Source organism: Ornithodoros turicata, chromosome 3 (assembly GCF_037126465.1).
Source record: "Ornithodoros turicata isolate Travis chromosome 3, ASM3712646v1, whole genome shotgun sequence".
NCBI lineage: Eukaryota > Metazoa > Arthropoda > Arachnida > Ixodida > Argasidae > Ornithodoros > Ornithodoros turicata.
The window spans coordinates 68,285,121-68,304,529 of record NC_088203.1 but is presented as its reverse complement, the minus strand read 5'-3'; the positions used below and the strand labels follow the sequence as shown (position 1 = coordinate 68,304,529).

Genomic DNA, 19,409 nt, shown 5'->3' with positions numbered 1-19,409 from the left:
CGAGGAGGATGCTAATTTGCCTTCTGCCCGCCGGGCCAGACGCCCACACTGTAGCAGTTTGCCCAGTATTATGCAGTAATAATATGCCCAGTAATATTCCCCCAGTATTCTGCAGACTTGAGGCTAGTGATGTCGTAGTACGGCTTAGGGGTTGCGGAGTCGAATTCTGCCTCCCCGATTGAGAAACGGGTGTCTCGCTGGTGAGCTGCGGAGCATCACGCCTCTGGATGTCGCACAGTACAGAAAGGTGCCGGCCGTGGCAATTGGCGCAGGACAACAGCGCTGCCGTTCTGCACAGTCTTGAAGGATGACCAGGTTTCCCGCATCGAAAACATGCAGGAAGTACAGTACTACATTGTATTTGAGGTGATCGAGTGTGCATGGGCAGAGTTGCAAACGAAAGTGGAACATGCTCAGGAACTTCACTCTTAGAAAAAAGGGAGTATGGGAAACTCCCTTGGGGGTGTTCACGCTCGTCACACATATGACTCCCTTTGGGGTGTTTACGCTACTCCCCTTGCTAAGGGTGTTCCTTCGACTCCCCTTCCTGAGGGTGTTCCCCTGACACCCTCCCTGCAGGTGTTCCCTTGACTGTCCTATATCCAAGCACATTGCAGAGAACACTAAGCACGCTGTTCTCCACTCTGTCATTAAATTATGTTACTTCATTGGTCGTTTTTTTTTTTTTGCTACTGATCTCCGTTGCACCACATTATAAAAAAGAAAAAATACTGCCCTCACCCCAAAGCACGAACAGATGCAGTGGCCCTCCGTCTTTGTATTGCTCAAGAATCTAGGTAGTCCCACAGAACTACCCAAGCGGAACATCCCCTAGAAACCGTCATTGGGATTGCAGTATCATACGACTCAAAATTTTACAACTCGCTCCGAGCGTACAGAGGTAAACACTTTCGTAACGGTGACGGACATACGCCTCATCAACTCGCAGTGCATCTGCAGTAACTTCAAAGCACCTAGCGTTGCAGAACAGATATCCCTTTCTATCGGACATTGCGTTTCTTACTTGACCTGCCGCTTCCCTTGTCATTAGAGAGTATTTCCACGGACATTTTCCCTCGAATGAAACGACCGATCCAAGTGTTAATTACAATTATAACAAGAAAGACCGCATTGTAGAGGCGGTATCTTTATGAGCACAAGAAAACAAGATGTAGGCACCCGCATGCTTGGAAAGTTGTAGTAGCTGTTCCTCAGTACGTAATGTTTGGCACTTTCCAAGGATATCCGCCACCAACGCCTTTTTTGTACAGCCAGGACTTGCGAAAAGTAAATGTCTTCTGCAGGGATACAACTACTTTGTCAATTTCAGACATAGGCTTGTTCATCTATTCTTTCATTAGTTGCAGGTGTGTCTCGATAATTTTAACAAATGAATAAAAGTACGGGGCATCACTGTTGCATAGTCTGGAAGAACGTCGTCATAAACATTGGGGAGTGAGGCTAACACTCCTCCATGAAGGGAGTGCACGCAACACCCCTCATTAAATACGATCATGGAAGTCGCTGCAACGCCCTCTCCGTTCGTGAGGGTGTCCCAGAACCATTTGATTTCCTTTTGACTCCCTTTTTTCTAAGAGTGTTGACCAGATCATCAAAGCCCACGAGGGTGTGTCCTGTCAACCCTTCCTGTCAACCATCATGACACGAGCTCTACTGGACACTGACTCTCGGGACGTCTTGTCAGAGTTGCGTTCTATCTTCGAGCAAGTGCTGCGCTTCAAGCAGGTTCAAGACGAAATCTTTTCCGGTGCCCTCAAGGAGATTGATGCCCGTGCCGAGGAGAAGAAACATCCAGCTGTTAAGGTCACGAGAACTAGCTTCGTCAGGGCTATCTTGAAGTCTCAATCTTCACTGACACTAATTTCTGATACGTTTGAGAGATTCGTTGAACACTTTCTGTTGAGCTTGGCAAATCAGAGCGGTGGCAACCTCCAAGGCCTCGGATTCCGCCTTGGCTTCGATGAGTACTATAAGTGGCACAACAGCCAACTACGTACATCAATGACGTTCCAGAACAAGAAGCAGACCATGCGCATGTTCCCGCCTGTTCTCTAAGCACTGTATTGGCCAGCACATCCCTTCTCTCCCTGCAAATTCCTCTGTGATCGGCGCGTCACGTACGGCTCTGCCACAGCTGGAGGAACGATAAAACTGTGCGAGGGATCATGGAGAAGGGTTTCCTGCAGAGTACTCGGAATTCGCGAAAATCATTTCATGGTTCCTTTAATACCCGGTTCTGCACCAAATCCGACATGCGACAAGGCTCCAGTCTTCTTTTTCTTTCGTTTTCTAAATTTCAAATTTAGCGTTGTCTTACGTATTTACACAGATACAAAGAGGTGAAGAAGGCTGTCGGAACGAGCTTCCAGTCGTTGCTGTCATATGACCCTTTCTTACGTGTTTGCAATCCCCGATTTGACATTTTTTGAATTCATAATTTCCCCTTCGTTTTCTCTGATCCAATCGAATCTACTCTCCCCCTTCTCTCTCTCTCTTTTTTTTTTTTTTTTTTGTTGCCCTTTATATCCGGCAGTGCAGGTTCTGCATTCAGTACTCAATGCACGAGTAAATAATACTTTTTTTCTATATTATAGTTTGAAACTATTGAAACCTAGTGCTGCTTTGTATGATTCTATGTCACTACGACCGAATGTTTCAAAGCGTCAAATAATCATTTAGTCCCCAAGTGTCTCATTAATTTCAGTTCGGCCGAAGGTGTCTCACTTCGGCCAAAGGTTCAAGTAAAAGTCAAAATGCTGTCATATTTATTGCGACCTGGATAGCCATAAAGGCCGTCTCATGTGCTGAAAAATATCAACGCCCAGCTTCTGACACATCGCAAGTTCACACTTGGAGAAGAAACAACAAAAGCAAACAACCTGCCGAGTGACATTGTGACTGTGGAACACGTCCAAGCTACGGTCCTGGACTACGACCGAAACAATGAGTTGGAGATTGCCCCTGCACTTTCTGATGTTCACATCAGTGAAGGCCACTTCACGAAAATGAAGGTTGGAATAGCTGTGAGGCACTTTCGCGAGGCACCGTCAGCCCCCGATACCTTGCGTCAAGGCGCCAAGTACTGGCTCTGAGCTATGCGAGTCCTCACAAGTATGCAGTGGCTCGCGACGTCCTCAAGCTGACCAGTAACACCTTTCGCGACATAAAGATGGGTGCGACACTCCATTGGAAGCCAGCTCAGGCCGATGTTATTATGTCGACAGACGCTGTACTGAAGTTGCCCGAGGTACCCTGTACATATTTCCATGTTTACTATTGTAATTCGTTGGTCAAGACACGACCGCGTGTGCAGGTGCAGTGACGAGTGTAGACAAACGCTACAAAACATTAACAACATATTTTACAATCCATGATCAGCTCTACAAGCATATATGACAGTTTTACCACGCTAGTATCCTTCATTCCGCTTTTACACTCTTCCTGTCGCGAAAAATTGAGAAAAACGCAACCCCGCCGCTGACTCCCAAGGCGATGTGGGAGTCAAAATGCCGGTGCTCGTAGCAGACGACGGAGTTGTCGCCTCCCTGAAAACTGGACGCACATGCATGCTCCCTACCACCGTGGGCCCTTCCCTGCCACCTGCCGGCACTGCTGCATACACGTGCTTAGATACGCTATAGTTCTGTATCAGACAACAGGATAAAAGGGTTACTGATGCACGCATGCCCCAATTGTGAGATCTTAACTGCTTCGATTAACTCACGCGTGGTCCTGTGAAGCAGATGAATTGTTTCAACCAACAGGCCGAGCTCTCCTCGTTGCGAATGACATGATATTTGCTCTCGCCAGGGACAAACACTGTGCTGGCCAAACATGTGCTGTTGGTACACTGTACCAAAGCTTAGGTCTCACAGGAGTTAGGAGTTCATATTGTTGCCTAGCCGCTGCTTTCCTTCCTCCAGCCACGCGACGGCTTCCCTTACAAAGCGTTTGACTATTCGAAAATCTACGTTTAATACGCGACCAGCTCCCGTGGCATAGTGGTTAGAGTGATCGCTTTCCACGTCGAGACTGGGAGGTGACACGGGTTCGAATCTTGTCACCGGCTGTGCTGTCTGAGGTTTTCCCTGGGTTTTCCGAAGGCTTTCTAGACGAATGTCGGCACAGTTCCCCTTGAAGTCGGCCCAGGACGCATACTAACACCCCTGTCCCCCACTCCTTCCTGCTGTCCTCTCTTCATCTGTCCACGTCTATACGCCGCTCATAGCCACAGTTGCTTCGCGGCGCTAGCACGGAGTTAAAAAAAAACGTTTAATACGCTTTTCCTGGGAGTGTGAGTTCCTCAGTAAGAGTCTACCCGTGTGCGATCACCTTCCTAATGAAACATTTAGAGAGAGAAAAATATCATGTAGCCCTTCCCTGAACATGTCAATGCTGTCAACAATCAGTTGCTTTAAGGATTGGCGCCTGTGTACCGCCACCAAGCAAGTCTGCAAAGACCATTAATAAGCATGTTGACGTACACTGATCCCTGACGTGCCGAGAAACATGAACAGTTGAATGTCCCCTGGCAACTTGAGGCCTGTGTTGTGTTTGTTCCCTTGTATGTTCAGCCTCAGAACAATTACTTTCCATCATGTTCACTAGATGCCGTGCTTCTCACTTGTGTAGTATGAATGTTCTGCCATGGTTCTGCGTGCAAGGAGAACTGCGGGAGAGAATGTGATAGTGAATGCGTCTCCCGTCAGTCGAACGAGGCAGGACGTCGTAAAGCGGACGCGAGCGTGATCGAATTGACAAAGGCGCTCGACTGGTAATCGAGAGATGCGTGGTCCAAATCCCGCCGTTGGCGGGCTTTTTCGACGGCTGCCTTATTTCAACTGCAAAACACAGTTTTAAATGTGCTCACACAAGCTTTGCAACTGATTATATGAGGGAAACCAGCTTCGTAGATCGTAGCCAATATTACGGAGAATGTTATACATTTCTGTGTGTGTTTCGCAAATGTGAGCTAAAAAGTTAGAAAATGCGCAGAAGAACACAAATTATATTCCGAACTATTCAATTGAGCTTAGCTTATAAAAGTTAGTGAAATTGAGGAAGATCGTCATATCAACCTGCCTGATTAAGAAGTAACTAAAAGGAATAACAAGAAGGAATTCTGCTTCATCGTTGCGCACTTTTTCTCTCTGTGTTCCACGCAGAGCTTCGAATCGAACCGAAACCGAAAACCGGAATTAACCGGAATTTTTAGATGGAACTGAACCGGAACTGAACCGCAATTACTAGCGCCATCTTGGAGCTGAACCGAAACCCAACCGACCTAAAAACTTCGGTTGTCGGTTCGGGATACCGCTTCAGGTTGGAGTTGGTGTGTGGTGGAGGGTGATGTGGGGATAAGAGCGATCTGCCTGGCTAGATAGGCGGCAAATGGCTCTGGGAAGACCATGAAAGGGGGTCCTGTTGGTCGAAAAACAGAAATAAATGTATAAAAAACGTAACTAAGACATCTTGTATCATTTTTAGTGGCTACCTCTAATTTTGAAGCAAATTAGAACCTCGAACGGGGCCCGAACCGGTTTACAGCCTCTGAAGCGGTTAATCAAACCGATATATGTGAACCCCGAAGCTGAACCGGAACTGAACCTTTATGGCCGAATCCGAACCCGAAAAAAAAAAACGAAAAACGTTTCGGTTCGACGCTCTGGTTCCACGTCTTCCATATGGAAGACGCGGAAAACTAGCGGCAGCGGAGATACAGTCCGTCACTACACGTATTTGTAGCCGAAATACTTTCCCCGTTACTAGTTTGTGTTATGTTAATGTGACGTGATCGCTACTCTGCTACTCAAAAAAGTAGCGAATACGGTAGCGGCGCTACTAGTAACGCCGCTGTGTACAACACTGCGTGACTGTGACGGACATACGACACAGCAACTTATATTATCTCTGCAGTAACTTGAAAGCACCTAGCGTTACGGTACAGACATCGCTTCCTATAAAACATTGTGTTTTACTTGATCTGCCGCCTCCGTAGTCAGAGAGACTACCCACATTTTAGCCCGAATGAAACGCGCATGCGCATTAGTTTTAGGATGCGTGATTTCGCTCGAACGACCACGCCCTGCGTTGGTTCGACCGGCTGGCATCGCGAAGCAAGATGGCGGCTATTCGCAGTACGTGTACCAGTTGAGTTGCAGTGCATGTTACAGTAGGATTACAGTTGACTGTTTCGAACAACGTGTATCATCGGCGGAAATTTGTTGGATGTAACGACGTAGGGAGTGGGGCATTCCACACGCTGCCAAGTTTGAGCCGATATAAGGGAAGCCGTGGCAAAACGTGGACCCATATTGGACCGGTATTGCCAATGCCCAGCCGATATGAGTCCAATATTGTGTGCTGCCTGGGGTCGTTTCCGCGAAATCTCGCGTCCTACGACTCGTAATGCGCATGCGCGACACTCGGATCGGTCGTCTTATTCCGGCGAAAATGTCGGTGGTTATAGTCTCTATAATGACAATGGAAGCGACAGCTCGAGTAAAAAACGCAGTGTATTTCTCCCACGCTCTGTACGTGATTTCACTCATAGAGTTTGACACCTCCAATGTTGACAGCCTGAAGTGGTTTTCAAAACCGCAGTATGGGACGAGAATAGCCATCGCAACAGCGTCAGGTTGAAACCGGAACTAACTGGAACGAGCGGTGCTTCGACGATTGGCCACTAGCGGCGCTTGAATTAAAATCACAGCGCCGCCTGGTTAATGCAACAGGCCTATACCCCATTTAATAGAGTCTTTGAAAATTGGGCGTTGGTACTTTCTATAGGCCCGCTGCCTCAGCCTCAAATCTGCATTGACGGAAAAAATCAAATGTATATCCCCTTTTCCAGCTGGGGATTCCGTTAATTTCTCAGGAACGCTGGACATCTTGGTGCATGGACTTCTGATGGCATCGAACTGGGGTGCAAACGTTTTCGCTACGCCACAATTCTTGTACCGTGATACCCACCGAGTTATCCATATACCAAGATGTCCGTGCAGCGAAACGTTCGTGTACCGAGATGTTCGTGCACCAAAATGTCCGTGCACCGGAACGGCCGCCTACTGAGACGTCTGTGTAGTGAGATGTCTGTACCAGTCCTGTACCTCTTGTACCGAAATATCCTTGAGCTGTTCAGTTGCTTGCCATAGCGAGCTCAAACGAGGATCTCCCACAATACACATCACTGCGAGGTTTTCGCCGGGCAGCAAAGGATCGCCGCAGCTGTCACGCTGGATTGCAGACATTCCTCAGGAATATCAAAGCCATCATTTTATCGAGTGCCTCCTCTTTCATGGAGAACCAGAACTCGCGTTGTAATGGCATCGTCGTGACGGCTGTCGGTTGTGCCGCGTCTTGTCAGAGACTCTACAGGGGGACATTCTGCTCTACTTGGAGAGAACCATTCTTTGGGTATATTTATTTATTTTGCATCTCACTCTACTCCTCTGAATTGCGTAAAACATTGCGTAAGTTTGAAACTAAACATATCATTGAAAAGCAGCCTGTGAATTATATTACGCTCGTTCTGCCAAGAACAAAGCAATTTCTGAACCGCTGCGTGTGAACAAAAACTTTGTTTTAATTATAATAAAATTATTGGGTTGTTTCATCGCCACATGCACAAATTGGAATAATAGCACCTAGTACTTATCGTACCCGACTTGTCCACTGCTCTACTGTGCTACTCCCATACTGTAATCATGATTTCCCACGTGACATAGAGAATAACTGGTGTATTGGTTTGCACGCAGTTAACTTGAACCAGTTCTGCACGGGCGCGGGCGAGGCGAACACCGAGCTTTATAACGCATCTTCGCCCAAGTCTTCAGCCATTGTGGTTGCCACTCAGCGTCGACAGCGACTCGATAGCCAAGAGAAGTGCGAACATGAAGTGTCCACCGTTGGAGGAACGGGTCTCATCATCACCATAATAGAGATGAATCTTCGCAAGGGCGCTGCCGAGGGAACATGCATCGACTTCCTTCATGTGAGGCACAAACACGTGAAACAAGTTAAACTTAGAAACTAAAAATAACTACAAAGCCTAGGAAACGTATTGATTCCGCTCAACAGGTCCCAGTATACGTGAAAAACTTGAGTTTCCGCTTATAGCTGTACCTGTAGGCAGCTGTCTCTGTCCGCGGACAAATAGGGGTCACGTTGATTTATTTGGTTACGTTTGTATAGTCCCTTTTGCTTATCTGACGCAGCAACATTTATAGTATCGATTTTTTTCATCAATGGTAGCAGAATCTGTTCGAAGTTGCCTCTGTCCTCTCTCTCCCACCATTTTTTCTTTTTGTTTCTCCTCGTTTTAATTCCAATGATGTAAGTCTCTCCGACCGTTTACGTGCTTGGCTGACATTCGGGAACTTTCATGTAACGTTTTCACGTTACGCTTGTACGCTCGGTGTGTAAGGAATTATTGATTGAACAATTCGTTATAGTAATAATTAATAATGACTGAATAAATTTAATTATAAGTCATCAAGGTAAATTCTAGGCCCAACACCTCGCGGTCTTCTCCAAGGAAAAGAGCCACTTTTTTTTGTACATCCATCCATTTGCTTACATAAGGGGGTGGGGGATATACAACAATACAAAGCAAAAAAGTCATGGCATATATCCACAGGCAGCCTGAAACTGAGAGACATCAAATATTGAGACAACTTCAACAGGAAGACTCTTTCATTCCTAAACTCTTAATTGCAACGTGTAATATTTATGACCAACAATGGGGGTAGAGCATCGCCCCAGGCGATAAATGGCATCATCATGGTTGTTGTTATGACCATCACTGTAGCTGTGTTTGGGTTGCAGTTTACGTTGGTGGTCAAGACGACTACAGGTTTTCCCGTCCATTTTAATCCAGGTGCCATCTGAAATAATCCAGGCGCCATTCAGTTTAATCCGGGTCCCATCCGAAATTGTCTAGGTGCTATTTAATTTAATCCGGGTGTCATCTTAATTTATCCGTGGCGTTTTAAAGCACTATAACCGTGTATTCACACGAGGGACATCAGAGCGGAATATTCTATTGGAAGAAAAAGGAAATGCTGCTGACGAGACTGAAGTTCTACTGCGTCTTATGTTTAGCATTCCTATTCCTGTTGAGTATTGAGATATCGGGGGTTGGAGCAGAAGTATAACAGACGACACCGTTGGTCATGTCGTCTGCTACAGAATATATTGTGACTGAGCTGCAGGATATTCCCTCCGGTTAGCAGTGCGTGCAAAGGCGTGACGAACATAGCAGACGACACCATTGGTCCTGCCGTCTGCTACGGAATATCATGTGACTCAGATGCAGGATATTCCTCGCGGGCAGAAGAGTGCGAAAAGACATGACGTACATAGCAGAAGACACCATTGGTCCTGTCGTCTGCTACGGAATATCTTGTGACTGAGCGCGACTTCAGTGACTTCAGAGTGAGTGCAGGATGTTCCGCGCGGTTCGAAGAGCGCGAGAAGACATTGCGCACATAGCAGACGACAGCATTGGTCCTGCCGTCTGCTACGGAATATCTTGTGGCTCAGCTGCAGGATGTGCGCGATGTCTTTTCCCAAGCAGCACGCCAATATTGGTCCAATACTGGACCCATATGGGTTGCCAAGCTTGCCAATATTGGCCCAATGTGGGCTGCCAATATTTGACCAATATGGGGAGTGCAACCAGGCTCCATTGCCCATTTTGCACCAATATTGCCAATATTTCTGTGATAACACCAACGGGGAGTTCGTCTAATAATAAAGCATTATCTTGTATAATATTCACCACTGATAATACTTTCCTGTTTTTGCTTTTTTATTTCTGCGGATCTTATTGATCCACAATGCACATGATTGCAAAAAAAAAAAAACAGAAGAAACACGGCATCGCCAAAAAAAACAACAAAAAAACGAAGAACTACGCCCGCCTTGCCGAAGGACACTAGCAGTTGTATCGCCAACTGTAGGATGGGACAAGCGAAAGCTTGCCCACATCAATTTCAAAAATAGTACTGCTCTCGCCTTAAAAACAAAGAGCAGGATCAACTAATGCTAGGCTGGCAGTCACACGGAACTGCCAATGCCAAAGATCCTTCAGAAGCCTTCGTTGGGATCGCAATATTTTGTGAACTAAAAATTTCCAACCCGCTCCGAGACTAACAAAGGAGCGAAACAGTTTCGTGACGGTGACGGACATACGCAGGAGCAATTCACACTGCTAACAGCAATTGAAAGCACCTAATTTTACATAAGAGCCATCCCTTCCTATCAGACATTGTGTTTTTTACTTGACCTGCCGCAATTCCGTTATCATTATAGCAACCAGCGACATTTTAGCCCTATGAAACATCCGTTCGAGCGGTCGCGCATGCGCATTAGCTGTAGGACGCGTGATTTCGCTCAAACAACCCGCTCGCTCTCAGTCGGCTCGACCGATTGGCATTGGCATCGCGAAGGAAGATTACGGCTATTTCCAGAACGTGGAATGTTGAGTTGTCGAATTCTAGCGAACGTTACATTGGGATTGCCAAGTACGTTGACTGTTTTGAACAATGTGTATCATCTGCGGGAATTTGTTGGATGTAACGATGTCCTGAATTGGGTATTTCACACGCTTCAACGTTCAATCTTGCCGTGCTGCTTGGGCATTTGTGCAACATGGGTACGTACCATTTTCTGTATTTGCAGTCAATATGGGGTGTACGCGGGCAATTTGGGGCCCATATCGCAGTGATTTTCCCAATATTGGCTCAAAGTGGGCAATATGGGGCCCATATTGCCCATTTTGAGCTAATATGGGGAAAATCTTGGCGAAACGGGTCGCCTATTGGACAAAGGGAGGAAGAAGGGGAGTTGGTGATAGTTCATGTCGCTTCAATGCAGCACTGAGACGGGACGAAGGGCGGTTAAAACAAGGAGACAAACGTATCTGCAAACTCAAAACTGACAGGAATTTATTTGCGCAGACAAATTTAAACAATCACGAAGGAAAATAGGTGGCGCACTAGCTACACAAAATTCTATGCCCCTAGTGTGGTCCACGTGGGCCCGCCAGGTCAACCCCACACGCCACGTTTAGAAACTCTTTTTCTAGGTCAGTCAACGCAAGGGACGGGGCACTGATACAATATGTCCCTTTTCTGTGAATACAGAAGGCTTCAATTATCTCGCGTACAGTCTTATCAGAGTTCTTGCACAAAACAAATGTTTTATCGAAGTATGGTATGCACTCGCAGTCCCTACAGTGCAGGCCAAGGTGGCCTGATGGGGTGCGGCGTATAGTCGATGCATGTTCCATAAGTCGGACCTTCAAGCACCGCCCCGACTGACCAATATAACACGCACCACAATCTAGAGGAATAGAATATATGGTGCCTAAGTCACAGGCAACAAAAGGCTTTTTGTGGCGAATGCCACACCCCTGAACATTACGCTCTTTATTAATGTGTGAGCAAAGACTTTGCAACTTGCGTGGAGCAGAGAATATAACCGGAATATCAAACCTGCCCGCAATTCTTTTTATGTTGTGAGATACCTTATGTACATAGGGTATGACCACTGGCCTGGCAAGGGGCATGACAAATGTCCTTTTCGGAGTAGATCCCCTAAGCTGCTTTAGTAAAACCTCAGCCACATCTACTAGCACATTCTCAGGAAATCCTGCACATCTCAGTCTGGTTATTTGGGTCTCGAAGCTACTGTTCAACATGTGCTGGCACGATTTTACCAGAGCTGCACGCATTACTGATTTTGCCAAACCCCTCTTTACTAACTTGGAGTGAGCCGAAGCATATGGCAGGAGGCCTTTTTTGGACCTAGGGTTGTACTTATAGCAGATATGCTCTTGGGTCTTGTGGACGCATTACTGATTTTGCCAAACCCCTCTTTACTAACTCCTTGTTTTAACCGCCCTTCGTCCCGTCTCAGTGCTGCATTGAAGCGACATGAACTATCACCACGTTCATGGAACTTCTAGCCAGCTACCTAAAGGCCACGGTGATCAACAGTGGAAGCAAGTATTATATCCAAAAATCAGGGACACCCATAGGTTCATGTGTTTCCCCACTTCTCTGTGAAATTTCCTGGGCAAGTGTGACAAGTTAATGGAGGAGACACTAAAAGGTATGCCTCGACACCATGTGTGTAGATATGTAGATGACTTTCTACTGTTCTATGAAAAAGATCTGGTCGCTTTCATTGAGATATTCAGGAAGTGCATAGGGGGGTTTGGAACTCACCTTAGAACAACCCGAGAACGACACGTTACAGTTTTTGGACCTTCGTATCCACAAGACCCAACAGCATATCTGCTATAAGTACAACCCTAGGTCCAAAAAAGGCCTCCTGCCATATGCTTCGGCTAACTCCAAGTTAGTAAAGAGGGGTTTGGCAAAATCAGTAATGCGTGCAGCTCTGGTAAAATCGTGCCAGCACATGTTAAACAGTAGCTTCGAGACCCAAATAACCAGACTGAGATGTGCAGGATTTCCTGAGAACGTGCTAGTAGATGTGGCTGAGGTTTTACTAAAGCAGCTTAGGGGATCTACTCCGAAAAGGACATTTGTCATGCCCCTTGCCAGGCCAGTGGTCATACCCTATGTACATAAGGTATCTCACAACATAAAAAGAATTGCGGGCAGGTTTGATATTCCGGTTATATTCTCTGCTCCACGCAAATTGCAAAGTCTTGCTCACACATTAATAAAGAGCGTAATGTTCGGGGGTGTGGCATTCGCCACAAAAAGCCTTTTGTTGCCTGTGACTTAGGCACCATATATTCTATTCCTCTAGATTGTGGTGCGTGTTATATTGGTCAGTCGGGGCGGTGCTTGAACGTCCGACTTATGGAACATGCATCGACTATACGCCGCACCCCATCAGGCCACCTTTGCCTGCACTGTAGGGACTGCGAGTGCATAGCATGCTTCGATAAAACATCTGTTTTGTGCAAGAACTCTGATAAGACTGTACGCGAGATAATTGAAGCCTTCTGTATTCACAGAAAAGGGACATATTGTATCAGTGCCCCGTCCCTTGCGTTGGCTGACCTAGAAAAAGTTTCTAAACGTGGAGTGTGGGGTTGACCTTGCGGGCCCACGTGGACCACACTAGGGGCATAGAATTTTGTGTAGCTAGTGCGCCACCTATTTTCCTTCGTGATTGTTTAAATTTTTCTGCGCAAATAAATTCCTGTCAGTTGTGAGTTTGCAGATACGTTTGTCTCCTTGTTTTAACCGCCCTTCGTCCCGTCTCAGTGCTGCATTGAAGCGACATGAACCCCTATTGGACCCGTATCGCCAATGACCAGCCAATATGGGCCCAATATTGTGTGCTGCTTGGGTTTGTGCTCTTCTTTCCGCGGGGAATATCCTGCAGCTCAGTCACGAGATATTTCGTAGCAGACGACATGACCAATGGTGCTGTCTGCTATACTTCCTCTCCAGCTCCCGATATCTCGCTGCCGTGCGAATGCTCAACATAAGACGCAGCAGAACTTCAGTCCTGTCCGCAGCTCTTTGCTTTTCCTTCAACTAGAATATTCTGCCGGGATGTCCCTCGTGTGAATACATGGTTACAGTGCTTAGAAACACCATGAATTAATTCAGATGGCACTCGGATTAAATTGAATGACACCTGGACTAATCAGATGGCACGCGAATTAATTGAAATGGCACTTTGATTAAAATAGGCACTAAAACTTGCAGGTAAATTATGTTATTCATTCGAGAGCGAAAGTGGAGCTGCTTTTTGGGTTATCAGAGAGTCAGCGGTGTGGTTGTGCCGAAGGACTTAAAACGAAAGGAGCTCTCGGCGAGGAAATCTAGGATTTCATTATGAGGAGCATCAACCGTTACCTAGATGTTTCCACGCCGCGAAATCGCAGGAAGAAACAGGTATTCTACTAGCCTTCGAAGGTGAAAGCGTGTGCGAGTGGAAGGGCATATAGGAAGCGTGTAGGGTGAAACGTGCTCCCTGTGTCTGTTCCCGTACGCACGGCACGTTGATCTGTACGGTCTGGGACCTGCTCTTGTCACACACATAATGCAAATATACTATAATAGGGTCTACATAGTTAAAAGTGTGTGGGCTTTACCGTATGTACTCGTATCCAAATGTAATGTCCGTTGTCTAATCGAGTGTGTGTTTATTGTTAAAATTTTTATTTTTTATATGTTTTATATGACACATTGCGAGCTTCGCAGTGAGATTAATACGTGTGGGACTGCTGACAAAACGAAATGGTCAAACGCCAGCGGCGTGTCGCTGGTACAAGTCATAATAACATAGCAATATATCGCATGTTCACACACAACGTACTATCATACACCACATGTATGCACATTCTACATATCTCACGCTCTAAGGCGAAATCACCCCATGTGAGCTTTTCTCAATGGATGGCGCCACTAGTGGCGGTGTCACGTGATCTCTTTCTCGGTGAGAATTAATAAACAAAATACAGAAGCCGACACTGAAGATTTTTGTTTAAGTTTAATTTGTACAAGCTTTCGCGTGGAGGTCCACGCTTCCTCAGGTACCATCGGTGAGAATTAGCAAGTGACGTGAGTTTACCAATGTCTCTTGCAAGCGTCACGCCCCCCCCCCCCTGTCCCTGTTGTCCCGTGGCCTTCTGAACCATTGTTCGTTAATCCATCGAATTGCATCGTTGAGTGGCGAAGTGCCATTCCTTGCCATTACATCCAACGGGCCGTTACATCCAGCGTTCTGGTACCCCCAACAGCGACACAGTACACATGCTTTTACATTGAACGTGTCGTTACATCCAACGTGACTGTCAGTCCAACGAGTGTGCTCGTACTCGGAAACTCTCTTGCATGTGAAGAACTACACGGTAGCGCGTGGGTACACGTCCGCAGCAGAAAAAAAATCGATAAAGGGTAATGAATATGGTTCTTCCTGAACTGGAAGATAACAGAACCGAAATTATGTTGCCTGTTCGCGAAACGGTTCAGGTGTAATCACTGCCTGATTGAGCCCATACAAATTCACGAGTCGAAACCGTCGTGAGCAAGGGTTCAATGTATACAGGGTGCTTAAAGGGACGGTCGTATCAGGAAAGCCATGTACCCCCTAGAGCTTGACCGCATAGCACGCTCCTAGTCAGCCATCATCCCTAATGACAACTTTCTCTCCCTTGACTCGATGAAAACAGGGGCGTACGCCATTTTGTGGCAATGCCGCAAAAATCGCGTGCGCTCCCCCATTTTCAGCAAATGAGGGGAAAGAACGATGGCACTCGAAATGGTGGTTTACTAGAAGGGTGCTTGTGGTGAAGCTCATTTTTAGGAGTGTATGAAACCGATGCTCGGCATCGGCCGACAATGTGCCCAGCAAATTATTTCGTCCCAAAAGTGCTCGGATAATAATAGAAGAAATTTATTATTAGGGAGTGACGTCAGGCCGCATGAGCTCCAGTGGCGTGACGTCACTCCCTAGCGGAGAGTGAGAGCGCGGCACTCAGAGGAGAAAAGGCGCCATCCACACGCCCTGTAATGGGCCTTTTTCACATACGAGTCTTATCCTAGCGGTTCTCCAACGAACCACGCTCGGCGCGCGTCAAAACAAATCCGCGTGGGTAGCACAAAGGACCAAAAGCGGTCCAGGGTGGGGCCAACAAGCTTGCGCCATTCGCGCGATGTCCCCACTGGTCCCCACTTCTGTCGTCCCCATACTGCGCCATCTAGTGAAGACAGAGATAATCCTCCCTGGCGCCTCAAGGTCATACGCATGTGCATAGGCCATTGTGAAAAAGGTCCATTCTATGAGGCGCCCGCACGGCATTCCTTTTCTCAAGGTCGCGCCATCCTTGGTTCTTAAAGGGACTATGAAATTTTCCTAACTCCCACCTTCTTCTTCTTTTTTTTTTTTTTTTTTTGCTGGAGACTCTTCAACCCGCCGAGAAACTAACATGCCAGAAATTTTTCCGGGCGAAATCGCTCCGCTCTGTGAGAAGCGCGCGCCTGAAGTGTCTCTTCCGCAATCCTCCTCTCCCGCGCGCATTCTCCTGCATATTGAGCAACTTTACGGACTGTTTTCCGACCCGCGCTACGTCACCGGTGTTGCGCAATGGCAAGTAATGCTCGCCGTAGGCAGCTGAGCGCTGAGCCAGGCTCCCACAGCTCCCCATAGAGCCCATAGTTTGAGATAATTCAGGCAACACTGGACATGCAACCAATGAAAATGAACAATGATGCCTACCATTCGGCCAATCAGGAGTCTCTCAGTTTGGCTCGCTTTTCGGCCCGGTACTGGCTACCATCGGCTTTTACTTTTACTGGTTTTCATGCCCGACGCTCGTTATTCCGTATTCCAGAACAACTAGGCAAATTTTTGACAAAATACACATTTATTTGAAACATCGTACTGATTCAATAGTCCGACACAAATATTCACCGTGCGTACAGAGTCCAAATCGTTGCGTTCGTTGACCAAGTTCGAACTCGAAAAACACACACACACTCTCTACTCCCAGAAGTGAGCGACGCTCACACGAGTGCATGCGATTTCACGGTGAGCATCTCCTTTCGTTGGTTGCAGTTCAACGAAGTGGACAATGCTTGTCGCACGGACAGACACCGAATCATGTCTCCGTTGTGACTGCATTTGAAAATGCGACGGCGCTCACAAGTGTTCCTCAGGCGTCAGCTCACCACTGCATTCCAGTTCTGAACTCGAGAGACTGTTCGTACGTAGGATACTTGTGTCGGGAAACATCACAACACGCGCTGGGTCACTCTGACACACTAACAAATCTGGGACTTCTCTTTGAACGATGCCATCATACGGTGGTGTCAACTGACATCGTCGAGACGCGAGACGCCGCTGCCACTTTTCAGAGCCGTGTATGCCAAAGGGAGTCTGGCCATTAATGGAACATGCCTATACCTGGAGCTCCACCCACTTTTTGAGCTCTCTGGCCAATCACGAGCCAAAACACAGTTCGCTATTAACCCCAGGCAATCCAACCTATATATTACCTGTATTAACTGGGTGCCGACATTTTCGAGAAACTTGATTGGATTAGATTGAATAGGATATTCCCTGACGAGTTAGCAACATAATGGATTTTGCGTCCACTTTTAGCGGCGCCATCTGGATGGTGAGGGGCACGCCAGGAAGACGCAGAATAGCAGAAGGCAGAAGTAGCAGAAGCAGAAGTGCTTGCTAGCAGAACTGATTGGCCGGCAGAACCGCTAGTTGGAACAGACTACCGTTATTATACGTATTTTAACTATGAAACATAACAAGACTGAACCAAGAACGGGCAAAGGTGTGTATATGAATAAAAGTATGTCATAAAATGAAAATTTTTGGCCATTTGTAGCGTTTTTCTCGCTATTTGCCTGTGGTCGCTGTCGTTACTAGGCCTAACAAGGACGACGAAACATATTATTTTCAGGTAAACATCGACACTGGAGCGTAATTTAAAGGTGATTTGCAAGATAATTGCAACAGAATGTACACTTACGGAATAAAATTGACGTAATTTGTGAGAAAAAATTGTCATGAAATCCTCGCTTCGCCGTTCCAAGCTACGCCGCCATTTTCGGGAAAATTTTGGTGTCATGGCGGCCCGCATAGAAAACACCAGCCAATGAAAAACGCTCAATTTGATTGACAGGTCGAGCCCCCTTTTTAGGCTCCTCCTAATGGCCAGACTCCCTTTGGCATACACGGCACTGCCACTTCTCTCCCTTCTCCTCTCGTAACTGCCCGCCAGACAGGCAGCCCGCGAAAGAATGCTCTTTTGAAACGTTGCCAGCCAACCAATAGCGGAGCGCGCAACGTCCTTCGGCCAATGGGTATCAACTATGATGCCTGACGGAGTAATACCACGTGTTTATGACGTGCAAACATTTTTTTAGAGCCGCGAAGAGGGGGAGCTATGGGGCCTGGCTGAGCCCGCTGCTGGCTCCTGCCAGTCGCATCTAGAAGGTCACAAGGTCTCTCGTCGCGTCTGAGGGCTAAAGCATTACGTTTGTCTTGGTCGCAGGCATTCTGACGTTCGGATAACACGCTATAATGAACAGCTTTCTGTGTTTGTGTGTTTTGTGTGTGGAATTTCCGCAGGCAGGTATGACATGTGAACGGCACTTTTTCATCGAATGTAACCGTCGTTTGCTCGGCTGCCGTTCACAACAAGGAAGGCAAGCATCTCCGTGGCTACGAGGTTTCTGCTGACGAGTTACGTGAGCCTCTAGCGATTCACCGCAACGTTGTATTGGTTGTATCGTCATCACCAATGGAAAGTGTCTGGTGGATGCCTGGCGTTGCAATTATATTTACGTCAGTTGCAGTTATATTTACGTGTTCGCAATCTGACAACAAAGCAAATACGTTGTGGAGTGCGACTGTGATATTTGGAAGCTGTCCTCCTTTGTTGCTCGATTTGTTTGCACGGATTATCGTACAAGACCGGGTAGTGTAATGTTTTGTTGTACTGTGTTTCAACTCATGTTCTTCGTTATCATTACTATTATTATTCAAAGCAGCTTCGCGCTTTCAAGGGATCTGATTTACTCTGCATTTCGTGGTCTACAGGCGGGATGGGCTGGCTGTATTTCCTTTCGTCGAAGGACTCGTTGTTTGCCTAAGAATATGTTTCACGCAAGAACTTGTGTTTTATGAGGTATTCAATGTTGAGCGCGTCGTAAATCTGAACAGTTAGCATTAACAACAACCATGCCTACAGAAACTCAACTGCAGCGTATTCTGCACATCGTATTCATTTCCGAGAACTGTTTGTTGTTTAACAAATTTATTGTTCAACCAGGTTTCCAATACTATAATACGTCCATCACCCCGAGACTGAGAGACACAAGCTAACGACACCAGCTCGCCTGCTTCATTACCACCTTATACTATTGTGTTACATAAGCTTGAAGTCACGAGTTGAGGTACCTGAAAAGAAGCAAAAAGCCCCAGTAGTCGCGTAACATGCCCTATATTTTGCAATTAAAAAAAACGAGAAGTAATTGGTAAACAAAATTGTCAAATAAACTCCTTTTTGGTCTTCTTGCAGAAATCTGCCTTCTTTGCAAAAGAACTGTTAAATTTGCCACCTGGACATAGTCCTAAGCTGTGTAGGCTCCACCGAGGACGTGGACCCACTTGTATGTGTGTCAATGATGAGGGCACCAGGCTCACACAGCTGAAATGTCGGCATTTAGTTCAAATAGTACCATAACTGAAACATTTACATATACACATTCTATGCTACACATGCATAATTTTTATGCATATGCAAACACAGGATGTATTCTATTTTACACTGTCACACAGCTGTATTGGCACCAATGTTACCACCAAATAAGGGCTTTACGGAGCTGCACAAGCTTTACAGGATGCCCAGAGCTTGTTGAACTGGTTGA

At 46.6% G+C, this 19,409-nt stretch overlaps 1 protein-coding gene across 1 annotated transcript in view; it reads left to right on the top strand.

Moving 5' to 3' along the window:
* The window catches only part of LOC135388575 (uncharacterized), a 225,831-nt gene that overhangs the window by 58,111 nt on the left and 148,311 nt on the right, over positions 1-19,409 (top strand). Inside the window, exon 2 of the mRNA XM_064618195.1 lies at positions 7,779-8,014. Coding sequence (XP_064474265.1) covers positions 7,779-8,014 — 236 coding nt within the window. The remainder of the gene's footprint in view (positions 1-7,778; positions 8,015-19,409) is intronic.